The following is a 23,203-nucleotide window of genomic DNA, read 5'->3' as shown; positions in this document are numbered from 1 at the left end:
CAGCAACTTCTACCAGTGCTGCCCTCTCGCTGGAGGAAGGATGAAAATTTGATAAATTCCAACCAGCATGGTCTCACTCTGCTGCTGTGTCCTTTTGTGATACAAATGACCGTAGTAAATGTGCAGCATAACTCTCTCCTGTGCCACAATGCAGCAATGTCTTAGGTGACAGCAAAGCAATCTAGTGTCCAAACTGACTCCCACTTTGAAATTAAATAGAAAGTGACCTTGACATACATCCAAACACATCACTTGATTATTTAGTTAGTTTAGCTGTTAACACAGCTGTGTCATTCTGCAGATTCATTCGTTGTAGTTCCAGCCTTTGACCAGTGTCAGTGTATCTACATTGAACAAGCCCTACAGAGCAGATAGGACCTCTTTTGTGCATTCTTCCCCCTCAGTGGAGCACCAGCTCCCAACAGAAGCCTTACGAGCTGCCTCAGTATTCATTTTATTGCTAATTGCAAAATCTTCTGAACACTAAGTGAAAGAAAACCCACTCAAATCCATCATGATCCAAGCAACATTTCTTCTAACTGGGACCCTAAAATGTAGACAGCATCACAGGAAACACTACAACGGAGTTAGCAGGCACGTTGATTTCTTAGTTTGCTGTTTAACAAAGTACACTTCCAAAGCAGAAGTTGTAGAACTGCTAACATACAAAAATCAAGAATTAGTAATCTCTAAAATACAGCTCACATACATTGTTTTTTGAAGTTTTTCCTTATGTGACAATGCACCATGTGTGTGTGTCTGAAGTACAAGAACTTTCCCATGGAAAGTCTAAATATTTGGCTATACATACTTATATAATACTACAATGACAAATTTTATGTATTATTATATTGATAAGTTAAACTTACCAGCTGGTCTGCTCTTGCTTCTAAGTCATTAGCAAATGACAGAAGATCAACCTTGGTTACACTTTTATTGATCTAAAACAAGATATGAACAATTCAGAAAGAAAAGAGTATGTTGTTATTGCACAAACAGACTGCACTTAATCACACCACCTACTCTGTCCATCCTTTATTTCTTCAAATGTTTACTGAAGTGCTTAACTTCTGAAGTACTTTTGCTCTACTTCTCCTTCCACACAAAAGCAGATTTTTCCTCTAGTTTTCCCATTGCTAAAGAAACATTTCAGCTTAAGCTGTGTTCCAGCCGTGTCCCTAGATTACTACAGTCTCACCTCTGTTAAATATGCTCCAAAGTTTATCCCATCTATTCCCGAAGAGCTGAAATTCAGAAGATTCTCCTTCCCTATTTCATCCAGCAGAATGATTTTGCTGAGATTTATCTGAATATGTTCAATTCGAAGTGCTACATCTTCTGTATACTGAGAATAGAAACGAATTAAAACACAAAAGTAGTTTGCATTCAGGGCAGAGTCTTCTATACCCCTCCCCTCATATAGCACCATCTGCCTTTTGCTGACTCATCACTTCTATGAAGAAGCACGCAAACAACTTCATTGTCAACATCTGGTCAGTTCAATTAACCTTGTCAGAATCCAGGTAACGTTCTCCCCTTCCCTGCAGTACCCACACAGTCTGGCTACGCCATGTTCTAGACCACCTGTGCATCTTTCATACCAATGAATTACTTCTCCCTCCCCAGCCTCCACCATTGTGGAAGCTCAGACACATTTTTCCTTTTAGTCAATCTTCCCTGTCCATTTTAATCATATATTAATTGGAGCAGGGACCATATCTACTTAGTGTGGGTACAATGCCTGGCAGAATCCCCTAAGGACTGCAGTAATGCAGGATCCCCTAAGTGTTGCAGTAATGCAGGTCAGGATTACAGGTAAGCGAAACATTAGTACAGTCATGCAGTGACAGTACTGTTGTGTGTTATTACAGCTTAACTGAAAGGATTTTATCTTATCCCTTCTCCTTACCTCCAAAATTGGAAACATTCTTAGGAGCATAGCACATTGTATACAAGACCAACATAATTCTGATTGGAATCAGAAGAAAACAGAGCAAGAAAGGCATTTATGTAAAAGAACAAGACCCTCATTATACACCATAAGCAGCCTTTGGAAAATGCTAGACCTTCTATGCAAGTTTCAAAATTAAAAACATTATTATCTGCACCCATAAAAAAGCACATCACAAAACCTTCCAAGGTTTTTGACTAAGACTGATAAAGAACATCTTATTTGCAAATATATTTCTTTCTTTCAAATTAGTTTGGACAGCTCGTGCCTCCTCGCAGAATGTACTGTACATAAAATCCAATACTCCTTAAAACCCAGACATGCTATACTGCGTTCAAGAGCAAACATGTCCCCAGCCTTCAAAAATATACAAGAACCCACTCTTATTTTCTTTACTTACCATACTGATATTTAGAAATTCATTGATATTGAACAGGTGCTCTAGGTGAAGGGAAGTATAAATTCCTTTGTTTTCCTTGCAATCACTATAAAAATAAAAATACATACATCAGCCTGAACGCCGCCTTGGAGACAAAACATTAAGAGAATGATTAATGATGTTATCATATTTTAGGAAAATCAGTCTTTTAAAAAAGTTCTGGCTACGTTCTTTGAAGCTTCATCTATAAGAAAGTAAGTAATAACTTCTGATGGTCTCAAAGATAAGCTTTGCAAAGAGCTAGTGTTATGCAATATTACGTTAAAATTATCCCTAGTAACTCATTGATAGAAGAAAATCATTTTTACTAGTGATACACAAGAAAATCAATGTTGTCTTTGTGAATATGTGAGATTTCTGTGTATGCTTGAAATACGAAGCCTGTAAGATAACACAAAAACTATGTATAAATGGAATTCAATCTTGACCATAACTTTACATACCTGTACACTTTTTCAAAAGTCAAATTAATATTTGGATTTTTAAAGAGCATGCCAGAAAGATAGTTTTTCCAGTGCTGATTTAGTAAGTAGGGAGTATCCAAAACCTAGGAGACAAAATTCAGTGATGTTACCATAAGCCTATGTTTTCAATTCATGAATATATTCATGTGTGATCTTTTGACACATACCCACATCTAAGCTTATCACGCACTGATGGAAAAACAAGCAGAGCAGTAGATTCAACCTCTCTGGTGTAGAAAGTGAATATTAAAGCTCCATGTCCCCAAGAAACGCTGAACTGCAGAAAAATATATCTCCAAAGGAAGACAGGCATGCAGTATTTACACTGCAAAGCCAATTAAACCAAGAAAGGATCAATGTCTCTATTCAATGTGCAAATGGAAAGTAAAAACAGATCCAAACTCACTTGAGGTGTCCCATAAGAAATAATAAGTTATGAATAACTGACAAGACCATTAAGACTCACAGGGATTCTATTCATTGTTTAATAACTCGAATTTGAATAACTTCACCTTGAATAAAGTTTTATCTTCAAAGGGCTCACAGACCAGTTTTTCTACATTTCCACCCGTGACAAAAGTGAGCACCACTACAATCATCAGCACCCAGGAGAAAAGAAAGCTGAATCCGACGCCACTGAAAAAAAAAATTAGAGTAAGTTTTCAAGAAGAAAATATACATACTTTGGGTAACAGTGAAACCAACAATTAGCAGCTATAGCATTTGCAGAGAGCGCAGATGGACAAATGATGACCTAGTAGATGGCCAAAATACTTCCATTTACAACAATGTTCTTGCAGTCTGAAATCTCCTATATGTTTAGGTCCTGTAAGTTTTCAGTTTTTACAGTTAAAGTTCAGCTAAAGTGGGGAGACACATTTACAGTTGGCATGCAAACTCCTTTAAGAGTTAGGAGCCACAAAAGCACACAACATTCTTTTATAAATTCAAATCTCTAGCTTTGTATTCTCAAAAAAGTTTTAGATAGATTACAGATGCAATCTTCTCCTGCATACAACAGAAATTATATTAAACCCCTACTGGGAACTTCTAACAGCACCCCGAAACCTGAGAAAACTTGGTCTGAGTAAATCATGTTTCTCACCACCTCGTATAGCTTTTTTCTTTTGAGCAAGCACATAAATATATTTAGAAAAACACCTACAAATTCAATTTACACTTCCAATTATTTGACCCAGTTCTCTTATTCTGCAGTTTCCGAATAGGCTTACACGGATATTCACTAACTACATACTCACTTTACAGGAGCAGATTCAGAGCTTTTATCTTCAGCTGTGATCCTCAATGAAAGTGCAACCCAAAGCCTAAGTGCCTCAGTGGAAGTATATTAAGTAAATATTTATGCTCTAATTTTTTTCAGCACATATAAATTTGTAACAAAAATCCTCTTCATACATATGTTCTTCAAAATCAATTAAAAAAAAAAAAACCACCTTCTACAGGTATCTGTTTGTATTTTGTTTTTCATAAATAAGCGAAACTTACGCCATAAGAAAGTTTCCTCCAGTGTTGGAAATGCAGCCCCTGGTTGTTGGAGAAGCGTGTTTATCATAACCACAGGTTCCACATAGCAATCCAAGATAGTAGAAGACCACAATCAAGACCACCATGCAGCAGAGAATGAGACAACCCAGCCACCTAAGGAATAAAGCCAAAGTGCTTGGTTAGCATGCAAACAACATACTAGAGACCTGCAGAACACTTTGGGCAATACTATATTCCTAATGGCCCATTTGTGGTTCTGGCTGAGCAACAAACGTCAGCAATGAAAAAACTTTTTTTCACCAGCATATATTTTGAGCCAGAACCCAATCACTTTTGGATTACAGACATCCGCTACTGAAGGGTTGGGGAATAAACAAACATTACAATACAGTATTCCAAGGTCCAGCAACTGCAGGTGGCCTGTACTGAAGTTTTAAAGACTCCAGGTGGAGCAAACAACTAGTCAAACTCCACACTCCACCAAGTCAAACAGCAATTTGTTCAAGAAGCAACTGAATTTTTGAACTGAATGGGTCAATTGAAATGTCAAAATGTAGGGAGGACTTGATGAGCTTAAGGACTGCAGTAAAAACTAGACAAAGTAAACAGTATGAAATAAAAAGCTTTGTGCTGCAAAATGAGATTATTATTCAATTACAGAAGTCATATAGGTCTCAATTAGAAAGAATATGTAATAGAAAAAATACATTTTCTCAAAGTGTAATTGACCCATGCATTCACAAGGACAAGTATTACATCAGTAGGAACAGGCATAAATGCACAAAGATTTACTAGGTGTAAAGCAAAATCTCTGCTATTACTACTCTGCATTGGAAAGGCCTGCAATAAAAAGGCATTGGCTCCAGGGCCCCTGTGTCCCTATGCTCTTACAACTTACCTGCAACTCAACAAAAAGACGCCCCAAATAAAGAAGTCACCCCAGCATTGGGGTTAAACTGTTTCCTTATGCATTACATCTTCTGACATCTACCCTTTCTGAAAAAGATTCGAAGGCCTGCAGAGTAGAAACCACCACTTGCTCTGCACTGGAACAGCACCCAGCTCGGTTAGCTGCGATTTTGGACAGGGCTTTTAACCAAAATGCCAGTAATGAAAAGTTGCTTTATAGCATCTTGGTTTCACTGTCGTCATCATTAATAGATGCCCTTACAGAACATTAAAATATTATGCAGCATTAACAGTAGGTAGGACTTCATTTCTGCCTTACTTCCTATTTAACATGTTCATACCTGTAAAAATCGTACTGCTCCACTACTGGAAAGTAATCTTGAACATATGCTTCACTCTGTGTAAGATATATTGTCAAATCTGCTAAAATCTTCTGAACAGGGAGAGTTTTTGTGAAGCTGCTGATATTTGAACCAATGGATTCCAGCACATTTTTGATATCTAAAAGAATAAATGTGTTACATTATTACAGATTAATAGAATAAATTTACATTCCATCTATGCATTATAAAACACTATTAAGCCTTTTTGCACATGTAACAAGGCAAGCCATGAAGACAAGCGTGAGGAAAAGACAAGCAAGCAACAAAAGCATTTAGCTTCAAACAAACGCAATGGCATTTTAAAACACACACTTTATTTTTAGCATTCAGTTTAATGATGAAAGATGTAGATGTCGAGCCAGAGCTTTCTTTCCTTTTGTTACAATGAATGTGCCACTTATCTAGCCATCTTAAATCTTGCTTTTCATGCAATATTGCAAATGGTAACACTGAGTGAGACAATTAGCCACTAGGTTTATGAAGGAGAAGATCAAAATCTATTTAAACTCCACCCCTTGGGAATACAACACTGTGAAAGAGATTAGACTGCCTATATTGATAATCTATAATAGTTACTTTCAGTCTTATTGAAGAAGATTACTTAAATTCATTCCAATTAGTTAGCAACACTCCAGATAATGATCAGTTAAGCCAATTTTTTTCTCAAATTATGAACAACTCTTGTGCTCACAATTTAGATACACACAATTTAAATGCACAAAGACACGATTCATTGACTTATTATTCTTTATTTGTAAAATGCAGTTTGTGTCTATTCCTCCCTTTTCTTTGAACTTGGAACATCCTTAAAGCATCAAGATGTACAACTATAGGTTGCTACTTGGTAGTAGGCAGCACCCTCCTCTTTCTCTGACAACTGGACAAGCTCTGTGTTTTGATGTTTTCTCTTCCAATTAAGCTCAACCAGGTACAAAAATGTTCTTTTTTAGAAAAATTTACAAATTACCATGAAATTTCTCTAGTGGAAGTATTGTTTTTGTTTGTTCTGTAACTCGAACTCAGTTTTTATAAAAACAAAAAAGTACAGATATAATAAATGGATACATTAAGATGACCTGTCTGTGTTTATGGATATCAGCAGTTATGGTAAATGAGCAAATCTGCATTAGGTTTCCTAATGAAAAGCATCACATCACACTCTTAGAAAGTGGGCTCATTTTAGGCAAGTTCACACAGTATACTATGCTTGTATACATACTGTGTTTCATGTTGCCAAAAAAACAAAACGAAAAACTTACAAGGAACAGCTGTATATTTATGCAGAACAGGTCCACAATGCAAGAACAAAAATTAAAACAGATTAGTATACATACATTATACTACATTTCAGTCAGTGTCAAGTGTCCAGGTACTGTCAAAATCCACAATTTGAAGTCAGAATAACAAAGTAATTAAGACAGGCATTTAAATTAAGGCACATCTTCTACCTCCCCTTTGTCATCTGCTACATTTTAATAAAACAGCAGGCAGGGTCAGGTTTGTTGTTTTTTTTGTTGTTGTTTTGTTTTTGTTGTTTTTTTTTTTAAAAGCATCACATCCCTGAGTATAGCATAGACATATTGGTCAAACAAAATTAGGCTTGCGACCAAACAAAGGTAAAGCATCAGTTTCCGGTTGGGATCTCATGATTTCTCATTATTTGAGGAGTAAAAAGCCCAACAAATAGAACTCCTCCATAAAACACCATATGGACTATTTTTAGATTTTGGGTCTTCATTAAGACATACTTCCTCTTTATGTTATTTGTGGCATCAAATCTTGCAAAACGTTAAGTTTTACATTTCATTTTTAATGATCTTTAGCCCAGGAAATATATCATCAATAGAAGAAAACAAATGATCAGTAATTGATGTAAAAACATCAGCATTAAACAGCTAAAGCGAAAATACAGTTTCCATTGTCCTCACCTGATAAGATGTTCTTAGTTTGGTTCACCACTAAGTCTGGAGTATCATTAAATGCTGCATAACCCTAAAAATAAAAGTTGGAAAAATTATAACGAAGTTCCACATTGCCAAATTACTTGAAATTTTTTCCTTTTATACAAGGACTGAAAGTTTATATATGGTAAAATGTATGTGGTAATACTATGAAAAAATACATTTTATTACTGCACATTAGAAAAGGTCAAAGCAAATTATGAAGTCAGGTGCATTTCAGATTTGGTTTGGACTCCATCATATTCCTTATAAATTATCTTAATTTATATACACATGCATCTGTCACAATCACATCAAATTTTATAGTACTTTTGCCTGTCAGATCTAATTCATGCAAAACTGAGAATGCACACGAAACACCGCCTCCCTGCAAGTCTATGCCTTCTTAACATGAAACGTGTTATGCAAACAATGAAACCCATCTATCTCTGTAATCCATTTTCTTCAGTGAGAAGGGGAGAGAAAAGATAAAAGCTGTGGGGACCAAGCTCAGTAGCTCAGCTGGACAGAAAGGAGAGGCCACTGCAGTGGACGCCTGAAGCCTTTTCCTGCAGGCCTGATCAATTCACCAGCTTGCAGGGGTCTAGGCCTCCAACATGTAGCCTTTGGTTCAAGAAAGTGCCCTTCTGTTATTCACAAATGTTTTCAAATTGCTAGGTTTATAAACTGCTCAAACTATACTATTTTTGATAGGTGAAAGGATAGGTGAGTCACAGTATTTTGTAGACTTGCAAAAATACCAATAGTAATTGCCTTAGATCTGTTGCACCAGACTTAAGATCAAATACGCACATAACAAATTTAAAAAAAAAATCAAGATAGTTGGAATTTCAATACATCTAATTAGGAGACCAATTAGGATTTTTATTTTTTTAATGTAAACTAAAAATATAGAGTCTGCTACCAGATCCACGTTTCTGTCTTTTTGCTTTTTAAGGACTCTTCTTTCAAGCAGACAATTAGCAAAACAATTTTAAAGTGTAGTATCCTGGGGATGTAAAGCGCCACAGTCATACATTTAAATATTAAATCTTGGTCAAACAATGGAATAATGACATGTATCTACCATGAAGCAAGATAAGGTGGGAACAAGCGAATTCTGCTTGAGAAAGCTAAGGGAAAACAGGTGATACGTAACTATCCCCGTTTATTAATTAAGCACTAACAAGCTTGTCAGGAAACATACCTTCTGAACCAGACTAGAAAGGTCTATTTTAAGGACATCGTTGACCTTGGCTAGCTGTGAGCTCACCCCCGGCAACTAGGAAACAAAAAGCATTCTTGAGTCACATCAAAGTAGTAGTCTTGCTACTTTACTAATATTTCAAATATAGCAGTGAGGGCAAAGAAACTAGAAAGACCATTTATAATAGAATCTTTCTAGCACACCCCCGAAACCTTTGTTGTACAAAAGCAAAGTTTAACTTCAGCATTTTCGGGCAGAGCAGATTATTTTGCTGCCCATAGCAGCACTTTAACATAGCTGCTTGACACACATTTTATTCTCTTCTACACAGAAGATGAAAACAGTAACTGGAATTACCCAGAAACACAGAATATGTGAAGTTCACTTATCTCACAAGCGACAGCACACTGAACCATCAATTTGCAGAGATATTAATGGGCTTATTCAAGGCAATCACACTGCAAGTCTGAAAAATATTCTCTTACCCCACTAAAATTGGCATTAATGTTCAGTTGATTTAATGAATTCCTGATGATATTGCAAGTTGAGGCAGCCTGTGCTGCAGAGCATGCAGAATCATTGAGGGTGTTGCTCAGGTGCATTTTAACGTCTGTCAAATTTGCATGAAGCCTCTCAGTGCCTTCCTGCAAAACCTCAACAGAGACGCTCACATTTTCCAGTGCCTCCTTCGTTTCTCTTATTGCTGCAAGGATGAGATATAGTTTTTAAAAAATCTTTAGTTAGAAACTAGATGCAGGTAGAGAAAGTATGCATGCACATATAAACACTATGAGCTCCTCAAAAATACTGATTTAAATAACCTTTCCATCCCTCCCAGAAGAACCCTCTAGCACAGAATACATATTTCTTGCAGATAAAAATAAATCACTTACATTTTCCTACAAACAAATTAATGAGCTCAAGCTACTTTTATTGAGATTCTACCCATTTCTCAGACTACTCTTTTCTTCTCTTTCCCTCATTTTTCTTAACCTGAGATTTCAATAAAGAACCTTAATGCTTGGTTATTAGAAATCAAAAGAAAGCCCATATCCACAAGAGAGTATTTTCAACATGTCAGTTGTAATCCAACTCAAGAAATTATGTAGCTGCAAGAGGAAAGGAAAAGAGATTGTGTTGCAACGGCCAAGCATTAATGCATGTTAACACTGCCTGCCTTCGGATTCTGTCCCAATCACACAAAACAAAAGAACACTAAACAGGTGTATTAAGACAAAAACCACACAGATACAACTAAAAATGCACAAGTGTACAAAAATAAAGCACATTTCACATAACACAAGGTTTTATCTTTTTTTTTTTTACCTTTGATAGCCCTTTCCACTTTGACTTCAAGACAAATAAGAGAAATAAAGCAAAAAAGGAGAATGATGACAAATGAATGAGAAAGAACTCAAGAAAGAATTTATGAGTTAAAAAAAAAACAGAACACAAAGTGACTCAAGTTGAAGGATGCCTTTCACTTTGCTCTATAAGGTGTACCCGATTCCTGAAAAAAGAAAACCTTAAATATGGGAAAAAAAAAAGTATTTTCTTTAAAGGAGACAGAACTAAGCACAAGCAATGCTAAACTTAACGGTACAATCAAGAAACTGCTAGCACTCTCATAGTAGGCTTGGCAGTGATGAGGCCAAAGTTTGTTCATTCACTGACCTGTAGAAGGCTAACCTGCAACGACCTACAGAGAGATCTTAGAGCACAGCTCTCCCAGTCTCCCTTATAATCAACGGAAAGGGCCAACCACCTGAAACAGGGAATACAGACTTCATCTGTCTTCAATGACTGCTGAAACTAGGTATCAACAATGGCACCTAAATCTTGATTTACTTTTTAAATACATTTATAAATCTTAGAACATCAGACATCTTCAGTCTAAAAGCAACATGACATGTAGAAAAATGGTAAGTAGAACCATAGCGCCGCATAAAGCCATCCCATGCTGTGAACTAGAAAGATGACGCCTGTCTTGCCATGGCAACAGAACATTAATACACGAATATGCACATCTTTACCTCCTGCCATTGTCAAAGCCGCATCAAGTGCGGGACGCACTTCTTTCCCCAGCTGTTCTTGAACTCTGCTACCGAGCAAAGGTCCAACATCTGTGGCATGGAGAGATGAAAAAATGTTACATACTAGTTCAGTTTAAACTACCTCTTAGCACAGGTGCTATCAGACTGAACAAAGGATAGATAAAGTATTAAAATTTCTCTAAGGCACGACAGTCAAAACTCAGCGACAGAAGGTAACACAATAACTCAATTCTCCTTTAGCTAGCTATAGGCTTATAAAGGACAGCATTACATCAAAATACAGTGGAAAATATTCACTAGCACTTGACCATATACATAAAGACCCATACAAGTCTTATGAGGAGCAGCTGAGGGAGCTGGGGTTGTTCAGCTTGGAGAAAAGAAGGCTCAAGGGAGACCTTATTATACTTTACAGTGACCTTAGGGAGGTTGTATCTATGTGGGAGTCGGGCTTTTCTCTCAAGCACTAAGTGATAAGATGAGGTGGAAATGGCATCCAGTTGTGCGAGGGGACGTTTAGGTTGGATATTAGGAGAAATTTCTTTACTGAAAGGGTTGTGCGGCATTGGAACAGGATGCCCAGAGAAGTGCTCATCATCCCTGAATGTCTTCAAGAAATGTGTAGATGTAGAATTTAGTAGCATGGTTTAGTGGTAGACTTGTCAGTACTAGGTTAAAAGTGGGACTACATGATCTTAGAGGTCTTTTCCAACCTGAATGATTCTATGAACATTCCAATAGACTCCAGAATCTGCATTTCATTACATTTACTACTTTTTTTGGAAACAGACTTCTTCCACATGCTACCTTAACACAGTCTAACATCTGGAAAGGAATTTTGTGGCATACTCATTCACTACAAGCTACGGTTTTGTAGTGCAAGAGAAAGAAGGAAACAGATTCTTTTCCTTACTCGTTGTTCCTCATGTGTCAAGGTCACCCACAGCCTGCCAAACACCTCTGCTGAAATCCCTTAAGCGCGTTATGCACGTGTCTGCCAGTCACTGCTCCTCACACGCTGCATTCAGCTCTGGTGCTCACAGCACCAGCTTCAAGCTTGCTCAGAACTATCCCCACCCTCCAAACCCTCCTGCCTCACTGCCCGCAAACACAAATGAATCTTAGTTCATCAGAAATGAGAACGGGTGTGTGTGGAAGACAGACGAGTGCAAGAGCAGAGATTGGTGAAGCATCTTAACGTAACATATCCTTTAGGTGGCTGCTGGGTCTTCTTCATTTTCACGTTACAGTAAACAGCTTTTTTGGCTTTTGCTCTCGATGAGATGGGAATACTGAGTGGTACACAAGCATCGATTACTGTCAAGACTGTCATTTCTAGCTTGGGATGAGGTTTTTACCAAGCAGAAAAGACTTTTCAGCATTTCCTTAGGGCGGGCAAACTGAACTCATCTACATTTCTCTCGAGGTTTATGCTGCTGTTGATTCCCTTTGAATGAAATCCTTTTGTCCCCAGGTATCACACACTTAATTCTGGTATCTCAGTACTATACAAGAAAATAAAAGCTATTTTTATTTATTGATGAGCACTCTTATCACAGATCCAGCTATGCTCCTGTTAACTAACGCATTGAACAGGCATTGAGAGTAAATAAATATTTAATTTGAATTTTCAGTTTGGAGTGCCTGGGAAGCTACAAGCTAGTATTTGAAGTGTAGATGTCAATTTATTTTTAAATTATTATTATTATTTTTAAAGACTTAAACATGTCACAGTTTTTTAGACTAGAGTGTTCTTGGCTAGAGTTTATTAGGGAGATGTGCAACTACTACTTTGGCTACCACCTTCAGTGTGCTTTAGTAGCCTTTCACAGCGGAGACGCATTGACCTGGAGGTATGCCAAGCTGCCTGCGTTGAAAACTATCTTTAAAATGCACTTTAAACCTACACTGAAGGATAGATTCTAGGAATGATAAATCAATACATTTGCTTCCAGCAATCTTGTTTAAAATCAGTTTTGGTATTTTTGTATTGCATTTCAGTCTGAAATGCAGACCTGTACCCAAGTTGCCACGTTTATTAACACATGCTAACAATATATACTGAATTCTAATCTGTACTGAATATGATCACCCTTTTCTATTATCATTGTTTTTGGAAAGTCATGCTTAAGTTCTAAAAAACGTCAGAGGTTTGGTTGTTTCTGTTTATTGAGGCATATAAAAAGGTGATGCTTTGTATCATGACTGTACTGAAGAAGAAGGTGAAGCAGTTGTACGTCAAGCTTTATCCCTCGCTCTTCAACTGCTCATCCTGAAATGCCAAAGACACTAAGCAGCTTTGGAAAGAAGATAAACACATATCTCAACTTCTAGCTGAGTAGAGGACAAAGCATAACAACAAAAATAAACAAATGTGGAGATCTATCAGTCATTGTAACTGTGGCAACAGCTAGCAGCTCTCCTCTTTCACATTTGGCTCCACAGTCAAAAACTGAAGAATAATACTCTAAAAAAGCATTAGGTATTAGTGGCTACTGAACTATAAAAAGGAAAATAAAATCTCAGTCTGACCTACTGTGTAAGTGATTTAACAAAAGAATTATTTCAGAAAATAATGTGCATTACAGCAGCTCCAAGACAATTTATATGCAAAGAATCTTAGGTTTTAGTCTCATTTACGATTAAGAACAGTAATTGTGTTTGCAAACTATATTCTTATAACTAAAATTTCACTTTGCATTATGAACTGTTTACATCATCTTATTGAAGGCTTTAAATACACATCACTAACCCCCTTTAAATCAAAAGTACTTACTGTTTAGGTCAGAGAGTGCTTTATCCTTGGTTGTGTTGTACTGGCTCACCAAGTAGTCAATTTGCTGAAAAAAAGATAATAAGAAAAACTATTAAAGTAATTGAAAAAAAAAAAAAAGTAATGCTTTCAAATGAGTCAGGAATTGCCACACTTTGAAACAATCCAAATATTTGTGCAAACCTCCCAAATCCTGGAGCTCTGTTTTCAGTTAACTAAATATTTTAAAACCCTGCTTAGCAGAACTGCACATAAAAAAGATGCGGTTAATCAGGAAATCTACATAACTGGAACATCTCTGGGGAAAAAGATTCAGCTTAAAAGTGTTAAGTACCCGAGGAACGGTGGCCATATGAAGGTTTCAAGTCAGTCAGGCACAGTAAGTTTGTGCATGTCTTCATCTCTCTTATTTGATTTTTCTAGTGAAAAAGAAAATTTCTCTGGAAATGAGAGACATGCAACAAATTGATGGGATGGTAGCTTTGAAGAAAATTCACAATCCTGACTGGCTTTTATCTGGGCAGCCTCTCAGAGCTTCTCTTACAGAAAGGAGCTGGTCATTCTGCCTTAATGCAAATGTTTTTCATTATCCACAAATGGATTTGGTCCAGTTTCAAGTTTTCAGTGGAGTAAAGAAAAAAAAAGAAACAAACAAAACATCACCCACAAAACAACCCACACATTATACAACAGTGGATGTAATTAAACAACAAAGTATGACACAGGAGTTTTCTTAACCAAAGGAGAAAAAAAAATTCTTACCAAGAAGGCTTTAGTTTTTTAAGTGGGACAGCATTAGGCTGGGGTGTTTTCCTAAACTAACTTGAGAACTAAGATTTTGGAGGTCTACAAGTTTTACATCATCTCCAGCAATGTCACAGACAGAATGTGATTCAGTATAACTAATAGTGGTATCACTCAGTACCCATGCAGTCTGCTAATCTTACAGGCAAGAACTCTTTACACGTGACTTCATTTTTTAAATCCTCTTATGTTATACACCTCCTAATCATGAGGCAAGGACATCAGTTAGGATTTCAGAGTTTTATAGCCAATGAATTGAATTCCACAACCTTTTCAACAAACTACAGTCCTTCTCTTTTCCTCAAGAAATTCTTACGTGCATGTATCTATACATGATACCATTGTACCTTTTCTGTCAAAATGACTTATAAGATATAACTGATGATTACATAATTAAGTGCTATCAAGTCTAAGAAAGAAAAATTAGTAATCCCACATATTAACTAAAAACCTACTACATATCTGAGATTTTGACAAACTCCTAGCATGAATGTTCAAATCCTGGCACTTAGATTCAATAATTCAGGTGTTTTTATTAACTTTTAAGCTAGCGTCTATTTTTTTTCTCTATTTAGATAGCTTCTTCTATGCAACAAGATTGTCTACACTCTCATTTCCTGTCATGGGCACTAATCACGCTGTGAAGAGGAGACTAGCGGGTTCTGAGGCAACTGGATTACATCTTTGAGTGCAAACCTTCCTTTGGTGCCCCAAGGCAGCTCCAGGCTCACGAAAGGCCCTCTGTCTCGAGAGAGATGCGAGACATGACCTCCACTTCCTGCCATATACCTCCATCACCCTACTGTCACACCACCATGCACAAATTAATAATTGTATACAGAACAACTCCAGATGTGGAAAAATTTAAATGTCACTCCCCAGATGTCTCCTGTTCTCATGTAGACCTGCCAGCAGAAAAGCAGCTTATGGGGTATGGAAGCCCAGAATTACTGTAATTGGGATGCCACCACACCCACCGTGTGAATACCAACTATTTCAAATTTATCAGCCACATGGAAGAAAAATGGATATACTAGTAAATTAAATAAAGGCAAGATAATACAGCTGTAGGACATTTTTCCTCCCAAACCATAAAGAACTGAAATTTGTATAGGGGGAAGTATACAAGTCTTAGCATTTCTATTTTTTCTTTTAGTACAAAAAGCTACTGCTTTTGCGACTTCAAGGAAAGTTTGACAGCAGAAAGGAGAGAATTTTTTCTTTCAATATGGCACAGTACTACACTGTTTTAAAGAAAAAAACAGTCAAAAATAATTCTGGAATAAAGTTACCATAGTTCATTCCCAGAGTACACATGCCCAAAAGACAAGCAAACGGGAAACACCAAAGAAACCAAGTTTTCATGTAATACTTTGTTTTTTATTAATATGTGTTGCTTTTAAAATCATATTTTTTCAAACATTTCACCTGCTAGCAGTCTACACTAGTTCAGTGAGAGGAAAAGGGGTTCACTGAACAAGCATCATTGTAATAGCCTCCAGCAGTCCAGCTCAAATATTGCTCCCAAACATTAACAGTTATGTGAAAACTTCTTACCTCCCATCATTGACCGTACTTCATGAGACTGCCACACAAAGAACAAACACCATACTGTAGGTGTAATTTATACCAAACAGAAAGAAACAGTTATTATAGTTCTTCCCTCCCGCCCTCATTTCCCATAAAGAAAAAATTCTTTACCGCTGGAGTGTCGTTAAGGAAAACTTTCAGATCTTTAAAATTACTGTTAACCAGTTTCTTTGCTCCTCGGACTTGACTAGTTAAGTGTTGGTTGGCGGCATATGCACAAAGTACTCCAATGCTACAAAAAATACAGATAACAGATATTTATTAATGTAAATGCCCGTTCTGACATTTTAAAACAGAACAAAAAAAACGACGGAAAAAAATATAATCAAAATAATGGTCTCCCTAAGTTTACATCGTCTTTTTCTTACAATAAAATCCTCACATCCACCACTCGGTGGAGTAGAGGAATTAGCCGTAAGGGCAGATATGGTACTACTAATTCAAATACAGAAAGAATAAAGCAATGTTAACCCAAAGTCTTCAGAAGTTTTTAATTTATAGCCACTTACCATTTGCATTGATACTGTCAGACACTGTGCATAGTCTAGGTAAATTGTATGAGACTTACAAACGTTACACTTCCACAAGTATCATTAATGCTGACACAGCTACAAGCAAATGTTCATAAAATAGCTATGAAAAGGAATATTTTACATTTGGAAACTTCAGCAATTTTTACTCATAATGGCCCTATTTATTTACATAATTACATACATCTTTTAAAAGGACATGAATAGACCCTATTAACTCTAAATATATGTATAAACATTTCCTGATAATAAAACAAAAGGTGGAAAGCGAGCTAAGGCTTCCAATGAGCACTGCTGCTAATTATTTCCTATTTGATCATTCCCACTGTAAAATTCTAACCATAACACAATAGATTTGCACAAACGTTAAGTAAAAAGGCAATTAAAAATCCCATGAGAGGCTCCAAAAGCTTTCTTAGCATACATAATACTTAGGGGTTTAGTCTAGTTTATGTGTAAAATAAACTTGAAGGACGAATTTTGGTTTTAAAAGTCTCATATTCACAACAGCTATCCTGCCAGTTGGAAAGGCTCTTCTGCAGTCACAGGCAGCAGAAGATGAGCACAGCGGCCTGAGGTAGGAATGCAGTGGTAACAGCCCAAAACACAGGCTGAATACAAACCCACTCGATGGCTTTAGCACTAACTTGGTGTAGGTTTTAACAGGTAGACAGCATGGAACCACTCAGCTCAGGCATGGCACATCCCCAGAGGGGCAGCACTGCTGCATCACAGGCATTTCTGGACAGCACGTTTGTTCAGTCTCTTAGCTTGCACTGCAGTGTAACAGCTCAATCCTAGCGAATAGAGAGGCAGTATCATGAAAAAAAGACATGATGGACATCCCAGTGACAGAAGGGAGTCACTAACACCAATGGTACTCTACTCCTCACAAACCGACAAACTTCACGTGTTGGCATCAAGAAGACATACTATTTTTAAAGAGGTCTTCTAGAAAACCCATACTAAGCTCCCTACTGGGCAAAGTTAAGAATAAGTAAGAACAGGTTTTGCTCCAGAGAATTTATGTTCAAAGGAAGCCATAACATAGGCACTCAAGTGAGAAAGTGATGTTGGGGAGTAAATGAGTGCCTAGAATAACATGATACATAAATCCTGGCAAGACAGGATCAAGCACACTGATGAGGCTCATCTCCTCATTTTATCCATGATCCAAAACCAAAACTTTATCTTGCTTTTCCTACTTTAGCTTTCCGTGGCAAGGTAAAGGCTTGTTCTCCCAGCAAGACCGCTCTCAAGTGCAAGAACTTTTGTTCAGCTGCGCTGACAGACGCTCAGTAGGAAAATTCAGGTTTCAGAGCATGAAGAGATGGCAAGGCTACGCGCAAGCAAGACAGCTGCTGTCTATTAGAATTCCTTCGCTGATGTTTCTCTCAAGATCCAAAAGAAAAATTCAGAACAGGATGACAGAATCTGACATAAAGAGAGAGCTTCTCATACCCCAATTTCACAGCTCTGTCCTTAAAGCTGGCTATCAGCTCTCTTCCCAGAAGTCACTAACAAAGGGCCACTGACATTCACCTAATGGCTTAACTAACAGCAAGTGGCACAGTTACATTTCCAACAGGGCCAAACACTCCAGCAGCCATTAGTTACCACCTGTGGAAAGCGAATTTAGGAAGCGTAAAATGCCATGAAACCAAGCAACTTGCAGCGTAAGCAGAAGAAACAGCAGTAAGCGCTCTGCACTGTGGACACACACGATTTATCATTTCTCTCCATTCTCCAGGGATGGCAATCGTCTCAAAAACGTTCTTCTAGCAAGGTAGTCAAAGATGGTTTTTTCCCTTTATTTTTCCTCTCCCCCAGATCTGAAGAAAAACGACCTCAAGCTATCAGGAAAAGTAAACATTTGTGTATCACTCAGCGGTCCGGGTTTATAATGTCATCTTTGTTCTTCGGCCAGGCAGCGTTTTTATGCCTTTTCAATGTTATGCTCACAGACCAGAAAGGTCAATTTCAAGCTAACAAAACAGTACTTTGTAAGATTTGAGCACGATCATTTTTCTCTTCAGTCTCCTACATGGAAGGAGTGGGAGGACATAAGACGGGGGAGATGCTTTAAATAACTAAACAACTGTAACTAAACAAATACCTAACACGGGAGAGGAAAAATCTGTTTGTTATATAACTGAACCTTGAGTCAACATTCAATAAGCAGCTACAAGGAGAAAGGCATAAAGCAGCAATAAAACAGACATGCCTTTTCTACAGCAGATTAGAGAATTGTTTGACCAGGCTCCTCGGGAGTCAGACCTTCCGTGATCAGCTTCTTGTCAGGTGTCACCAAGTGACATAAGTTACTAATCCAGTTGCAGGGGGGGAACCAAGCTTTTTCTTTAGCCGTGCCTGCTAAAAAACTTTCAAGTCACAGAATAGGAACACTGGACTGATTTACATCCTGGGTAAGTGCCACCTTCCCCACTACTAAATACTGAATGCAAGAAAATAATGGGTAGAGGTTTGTGTACTAATCTGCTCACCAATTCTTTCAATTAATGTTGATTTCTGGGTTCTGTACAATGTGCATGACCAATCCCACAAAGCCCAGAGGCCTTCAAAGAAGCCTGAACAAGGTACTTGTCAAGATACCAAATACCACCTCCACTCCTTGAGACTTAGCTTCCCCTTGCACATCATACGTGACAACAGCCATGACTTCCAAAAGAACTTACACCACCACCACCTCTCTCGGAAGGACAGAAAAGGGACCACCTACTAGCCAAACCACCTTCTGGGACTGATACATTTGATATCGGTACCAATACCTTGTCTTTATGAGGTAGAGGAATTAATGAAATTACATTTCCTTCCCTCAGAAAATGTGTTTGCCTAAGCTTGATGACTATTAGGAAATAAAATTAATTAGCAAACCTGTTCCTAAACTATCAGTTAACCTCTGGAAAACAAAGCACATAATTGTTTTAGTGGTAAATTTGGAATATGACACCTATTCAGTCATCTACGTGATAAATTACTTCTATATCCTGTGCTCTTTATCAACAGAATCCTACTTTGCATGATAATATCCATACATGAAAACTGAATTACCAAAACCATAGCACGTATTTCTGACTTGAACTACCAAAAGAGGTATTTCAAATGCAGAATGCTTCTACTGGAGAATGACACATGTAAGTTTATTTACTTCAAGATAAGCAACTGTGTACATAATCACAACTTCTGACTTGCCTCTGTTCCTTGAGGAAACCCCAATTCAGGAAGTACACCTTGCCTTCAGAAAGCAGATGCCAGATTTTTTGTTTACTTTATTTTAAAAAAGAGCTGGCATCTTTGCCTTTCCTTTACACAACTTCTCAGTAGACTTAAAATCTCATCCTAATAACCAGAACACTGTCAGTGGAAAAGTGAGAAGAGAGAAGAAATAATGTTCCTCATGAATAAAATCTACTAGCTGAAATCTCCTAAAAATCTACATTAACAGCACGTACAGGCAAGTATGAACTTGCATGCTGAGACATAAAAAAAGTCTTCTTCATGTTACCAGTATTCAAGAGTTGTTGCCTATATATACACACCATCTATTGCAAGCTCAGTGTTCAGCATCTTTCCCCTACTCTTACTCTTCTACCGTGCATTTGACCTGACTTCACCAGCCACAGAAAGACAGTTTGGATCTGTCTTTCAGACCAAGGACTGAAAAAATAAAGAGGAAAAAAAGACGAAAAAAAAAGAAAAAAAAAAAGAAAAATGGCTCATGCATCCTATTGTTCTTCTGTGCTTTGATCTTTTGAATGAGAGAATCCCGGAATGCTTGGCACTGCAAGAGAGAGGGAATGGAGAGGAAGATGCAGAATACACATTTGGGCAGTACATCCTGAACAAGCCCATCCCCTAGAAACCCCTCTCATTCCCTCCAGCAACTGTCCACGTGTTCATTCCACCGTGGGTCCCTCAAAGCAGAGCTCCACTGGCGGAGGTGTGGTTTCAGAGCACCGCAAGGGATGGCTGCCTTCCTAAACACATCTCTGGGAGAAATATTTCAAAGGGAGACCTCCAACGCTGCACAAACTTCATATACGAACGAGGGGACACATCTTAGTGATTTCATGGCACAGTCAGACATAGCAGTAGCAGTGGAGATTATTTAAGCTCTTGTTCTTTTGGCTATGTCTGCAAGTAGCCATAAGCATTTGACTTGCACAGGACCAAACTCTTTTATATTAATGTCACTGCTTATGCATGAAGCCGTGGCAGAGTCCTTGAGAAGTGTGGCTTTGGGAAAAACAGCTACAGGTAGATCTTCCAACTAAGCTGAAACTGCAAGTTGGGGGAAAAGCAGAAAATACAACCACGTGGAGAGGGTGGGGAGGGAACAGCTACCAACAAGTCTTTTGCCTTTCAGAACAATGGTAAGGAAGCTGACGTGGTTTTAAATAGATCCAGGCGTGGCATCTTCTCTTCCTTTGTTAAAGAAGATCTAGGAAGGGCATCAGCCTCCTGCTTTGTACAGGTGTGTAGTGGAAATCTGACAACTAGACCCGTCTCAGCTGGGCTGGGGTCAGTAATATATATTACCTGCATAAAGCCTGTCTTGCCTTGCGCAGCACTCACAGCATTAGAGACTTAGCTGGGGAGTCGTATGGGATTATCTCTGCCTGTGGAAACCTGCAGACAGAGCTCAGGCCAAGCCCTCCCTTAGGGTAAGCATCTGATACTCCTGATGTCTGATACAGAAGAAAAAAAATAAGGATGAGTTAAAGGGGCAGCTTCCCTAGTCCTGGAAAGAGTGTTACTGGGGATCGCTGATTGACCATACAGGACGTGGGGAGATGCAGTTGTTACCCTGGGTATGCTTAACAGGAATGGCTGGCAGCAAATGCACAAGTTGCAGAGACTGACGGGAGACTCAGCTGACAGGCAGCAGCCCTCAGGCATCGTAACCAGAACACAGGGTCCTGAGACATGGCATAAAGACATCCCTGCAGCTCCAGCATGCTGATAGGTAACCCATAACATTTTCTTTGAGGCACCACTGCAACTGGAAGAACTTTTCTCCTGTCATCATGGCAAGGATGTGTCTATCACCTGCTTCACCTGCTACCATTTGGCTTTCTGGTTTTCAGAATACTTAAGTGTTATGTTTTTTAGTGATGCCCAGGAGAAAAGAGAATGGTCCAATACTTGATATCAGCCAGGTCTACATTCGAGCATGAGGAAAGCCTTAATTTAGCATGACAGACAGCAGTAAAATGAAAAAGAAGTCAAGGTTACAGTGAAGTGACAAGGTATGTCCCACCTGACTAAACGGCTGCAAAGTACAAAGCAAAAGATTTAATGTTTTTTCAGATAAAATCACACACACACACACAAAAAAAAGAGCAGGTGAAAAAAATGAAGAAGCTGAACGAAAATCAAAAAAAAAAATAAACAACATATTTTGAAAGCATCTACAGGGAAAAGAAAAGTCTGGACAGCAGCCCTTCATCACCCATTATCAGCTCCTAAGGTTAACAGGGTTAAAATGTCTCCAAACTCAGGCATTTTACAGCGAGTACACGCATGGCTTAAACAACTCACTCAGTGCCCAAAAGAAAACCCATTAATCTGAATTTATAAAACAATGTAGAGGTCAACAAATACTAAATAAAGTCACAGTTGCTTTTCTCACCACTACTACACGACCAAGAACAAAACTGTAGGATGTACCTCAGGGTCTCTATGGGATGGCAATGGAACACAGGACACGGGATCTTCTGTTCAGGAGTTCAAGGTAACATTCTGCTATTGCTACTCTGAGACTGGCAAAAGCCTGGTTTGTCAAATTCAAGCTTTTTTTTTTAATGTTTCATATCTACATTCCTCTCAAGTGAATACATAATGACCTGAGGATATCAATGGCAGCAGCACTTTTATAATGCAGTCACATTTTCTTTAATAAGCAGTAATATTATTTAATCTAATGAAATTATTTCTACACCTGTAGGCTAATACAGTAACATTATAATGTCATATGACACTGCAAAATTAGTGCTATACCAAGCTTCGTATTGTTCTATTACACTTGCCTTATTATTAAAGAAGCAACAAAAAGAAATGTTGCAAAACAGCTCCTCTGACAGTCAGCATTTTTCTTCTGTCTTTGATGCATTTCCCCACCACAGTTGTCACAGCAACGACACATACAGAAGCAAAGTCCCACAAGAGGCAGTAACAAAATAAATAGCAATCCCAAGGCTGCGGAGACTATAAAACCGATTTCATAGTAGATGGCCTGTAATTCAGACAAAAATAGTGGTAATAGCAGATATCACACAGTAACTGCAATCAATACAGAGCAAATTAATAAAAAATAAACTAAAGGCTAAACCATCTACTGAGTTACTGAGGTTATGGACCTGGTGTTTTTGTCAACAATTGACAACCTTTCCAACAAAAAGATACACATGACATTGTAGACACCGATAGCTAACACTTGGTTAACTAGAGCATTAGGGAGGTAACCTACAGGAATGAATTCGAAGGGAGAAATATGCTCACATGAAATGAATGCAAATTGATTCCATTGAAATAAGTTAAAAACGAACACATTTGCTTTCCTGGACCACAAATCTAATGGTTCTCACATCTGTTTCCAAGAGGCCTCCATAGATGTCAGCAAGACCGCCTAG

At 38.0% G+C, this 23,203-nt stretch overlaps 1 protein-coding gene across 4 annotated transcripts in view; it reads right to left on the bottom strand.

Annotated features, from left to right (window-relative positions):
• PROM1 (prominin 1) overlaps nt 1–23,203 on the bottom strand; it is a 55,589-nt gene that overhangs the window by 10,931 nt on the left and 21,455 nt on the right. For 3 of the 4 annotated variants that reach the window (XM_035568989.1, XM_035568987.1, XM_035568990.1), the window contains 14 exons: nt 22,601–22,806; nt 16,132–16,252; nt 13,630–13,693; nt 10,833–10,922; nt 9,285–9,502; nt 8,800–8,874; nt 7,581–7,644; nt 5,611–5,770; nt 4,361–4,513; nt 3,367–3,490; nt 2,834–2,937; nt 2,352–2,436; nt 1,199–1,345; nt 870–941 (listed from right to left, as the gene is read on the bottom strand). In XM_035568989.1, the coding sequence (XP_035424882.1) occupies nt 870–941; nt 1,199–1,345; nt 2,352–2,436; nt 2,834–2,937; nt 3,367–3,490; nt 4,361–4,513; nt 5,611–5,770; nt 7,581–7,644; nt 8,800–8,874; nt 9,285–9,502; nt 10,833–10,922; nt 13,630–13,693; nt 16,132–16,252; nt 22,601–22,806 (1,683 nt within the window). Of the gene's footprint in view, nt 1–869; nt 942–1,198; nt 1,346–2,351; nt 2,437–2,833; nt 2,938–3,366; nt 3,491–4,360; nt 4,514–5,610; nt 5,771–6,911; nt 6,921–7,580; nt 7,645–8,799; nt 8,875–9,284; nt 9,503–10,832; nt 10,923–13,629; nt 13,694–16,131; nt 16,253–22,600; nt 22,807–23,203 lie in introns of all 4 variants that reach the window. The other variant, XM_035568988.1, reaches the window with a different exon arrangement.

The sequence above is a fragment of the Cygnus atratus genome, chromosome 4 (assembly GCF_013377495.2).
Source record: "Cygnus atratus isolate AKBS03 ecotype Queensland, Australia chromosome 4, CAtr_DNAZoo_HiC_assembly, whole genome shotgun sequence".
In the NCBI taxonomy this organism is placed as follows: Eukaryota; Metazoa; Chordata; class Aves; order Anseriformes; family Anatidae; genus Cygnus; species Cygnus atratus.
This window is presented reverse-complemented; position numbering and strand designations above follow the sequence as displayed.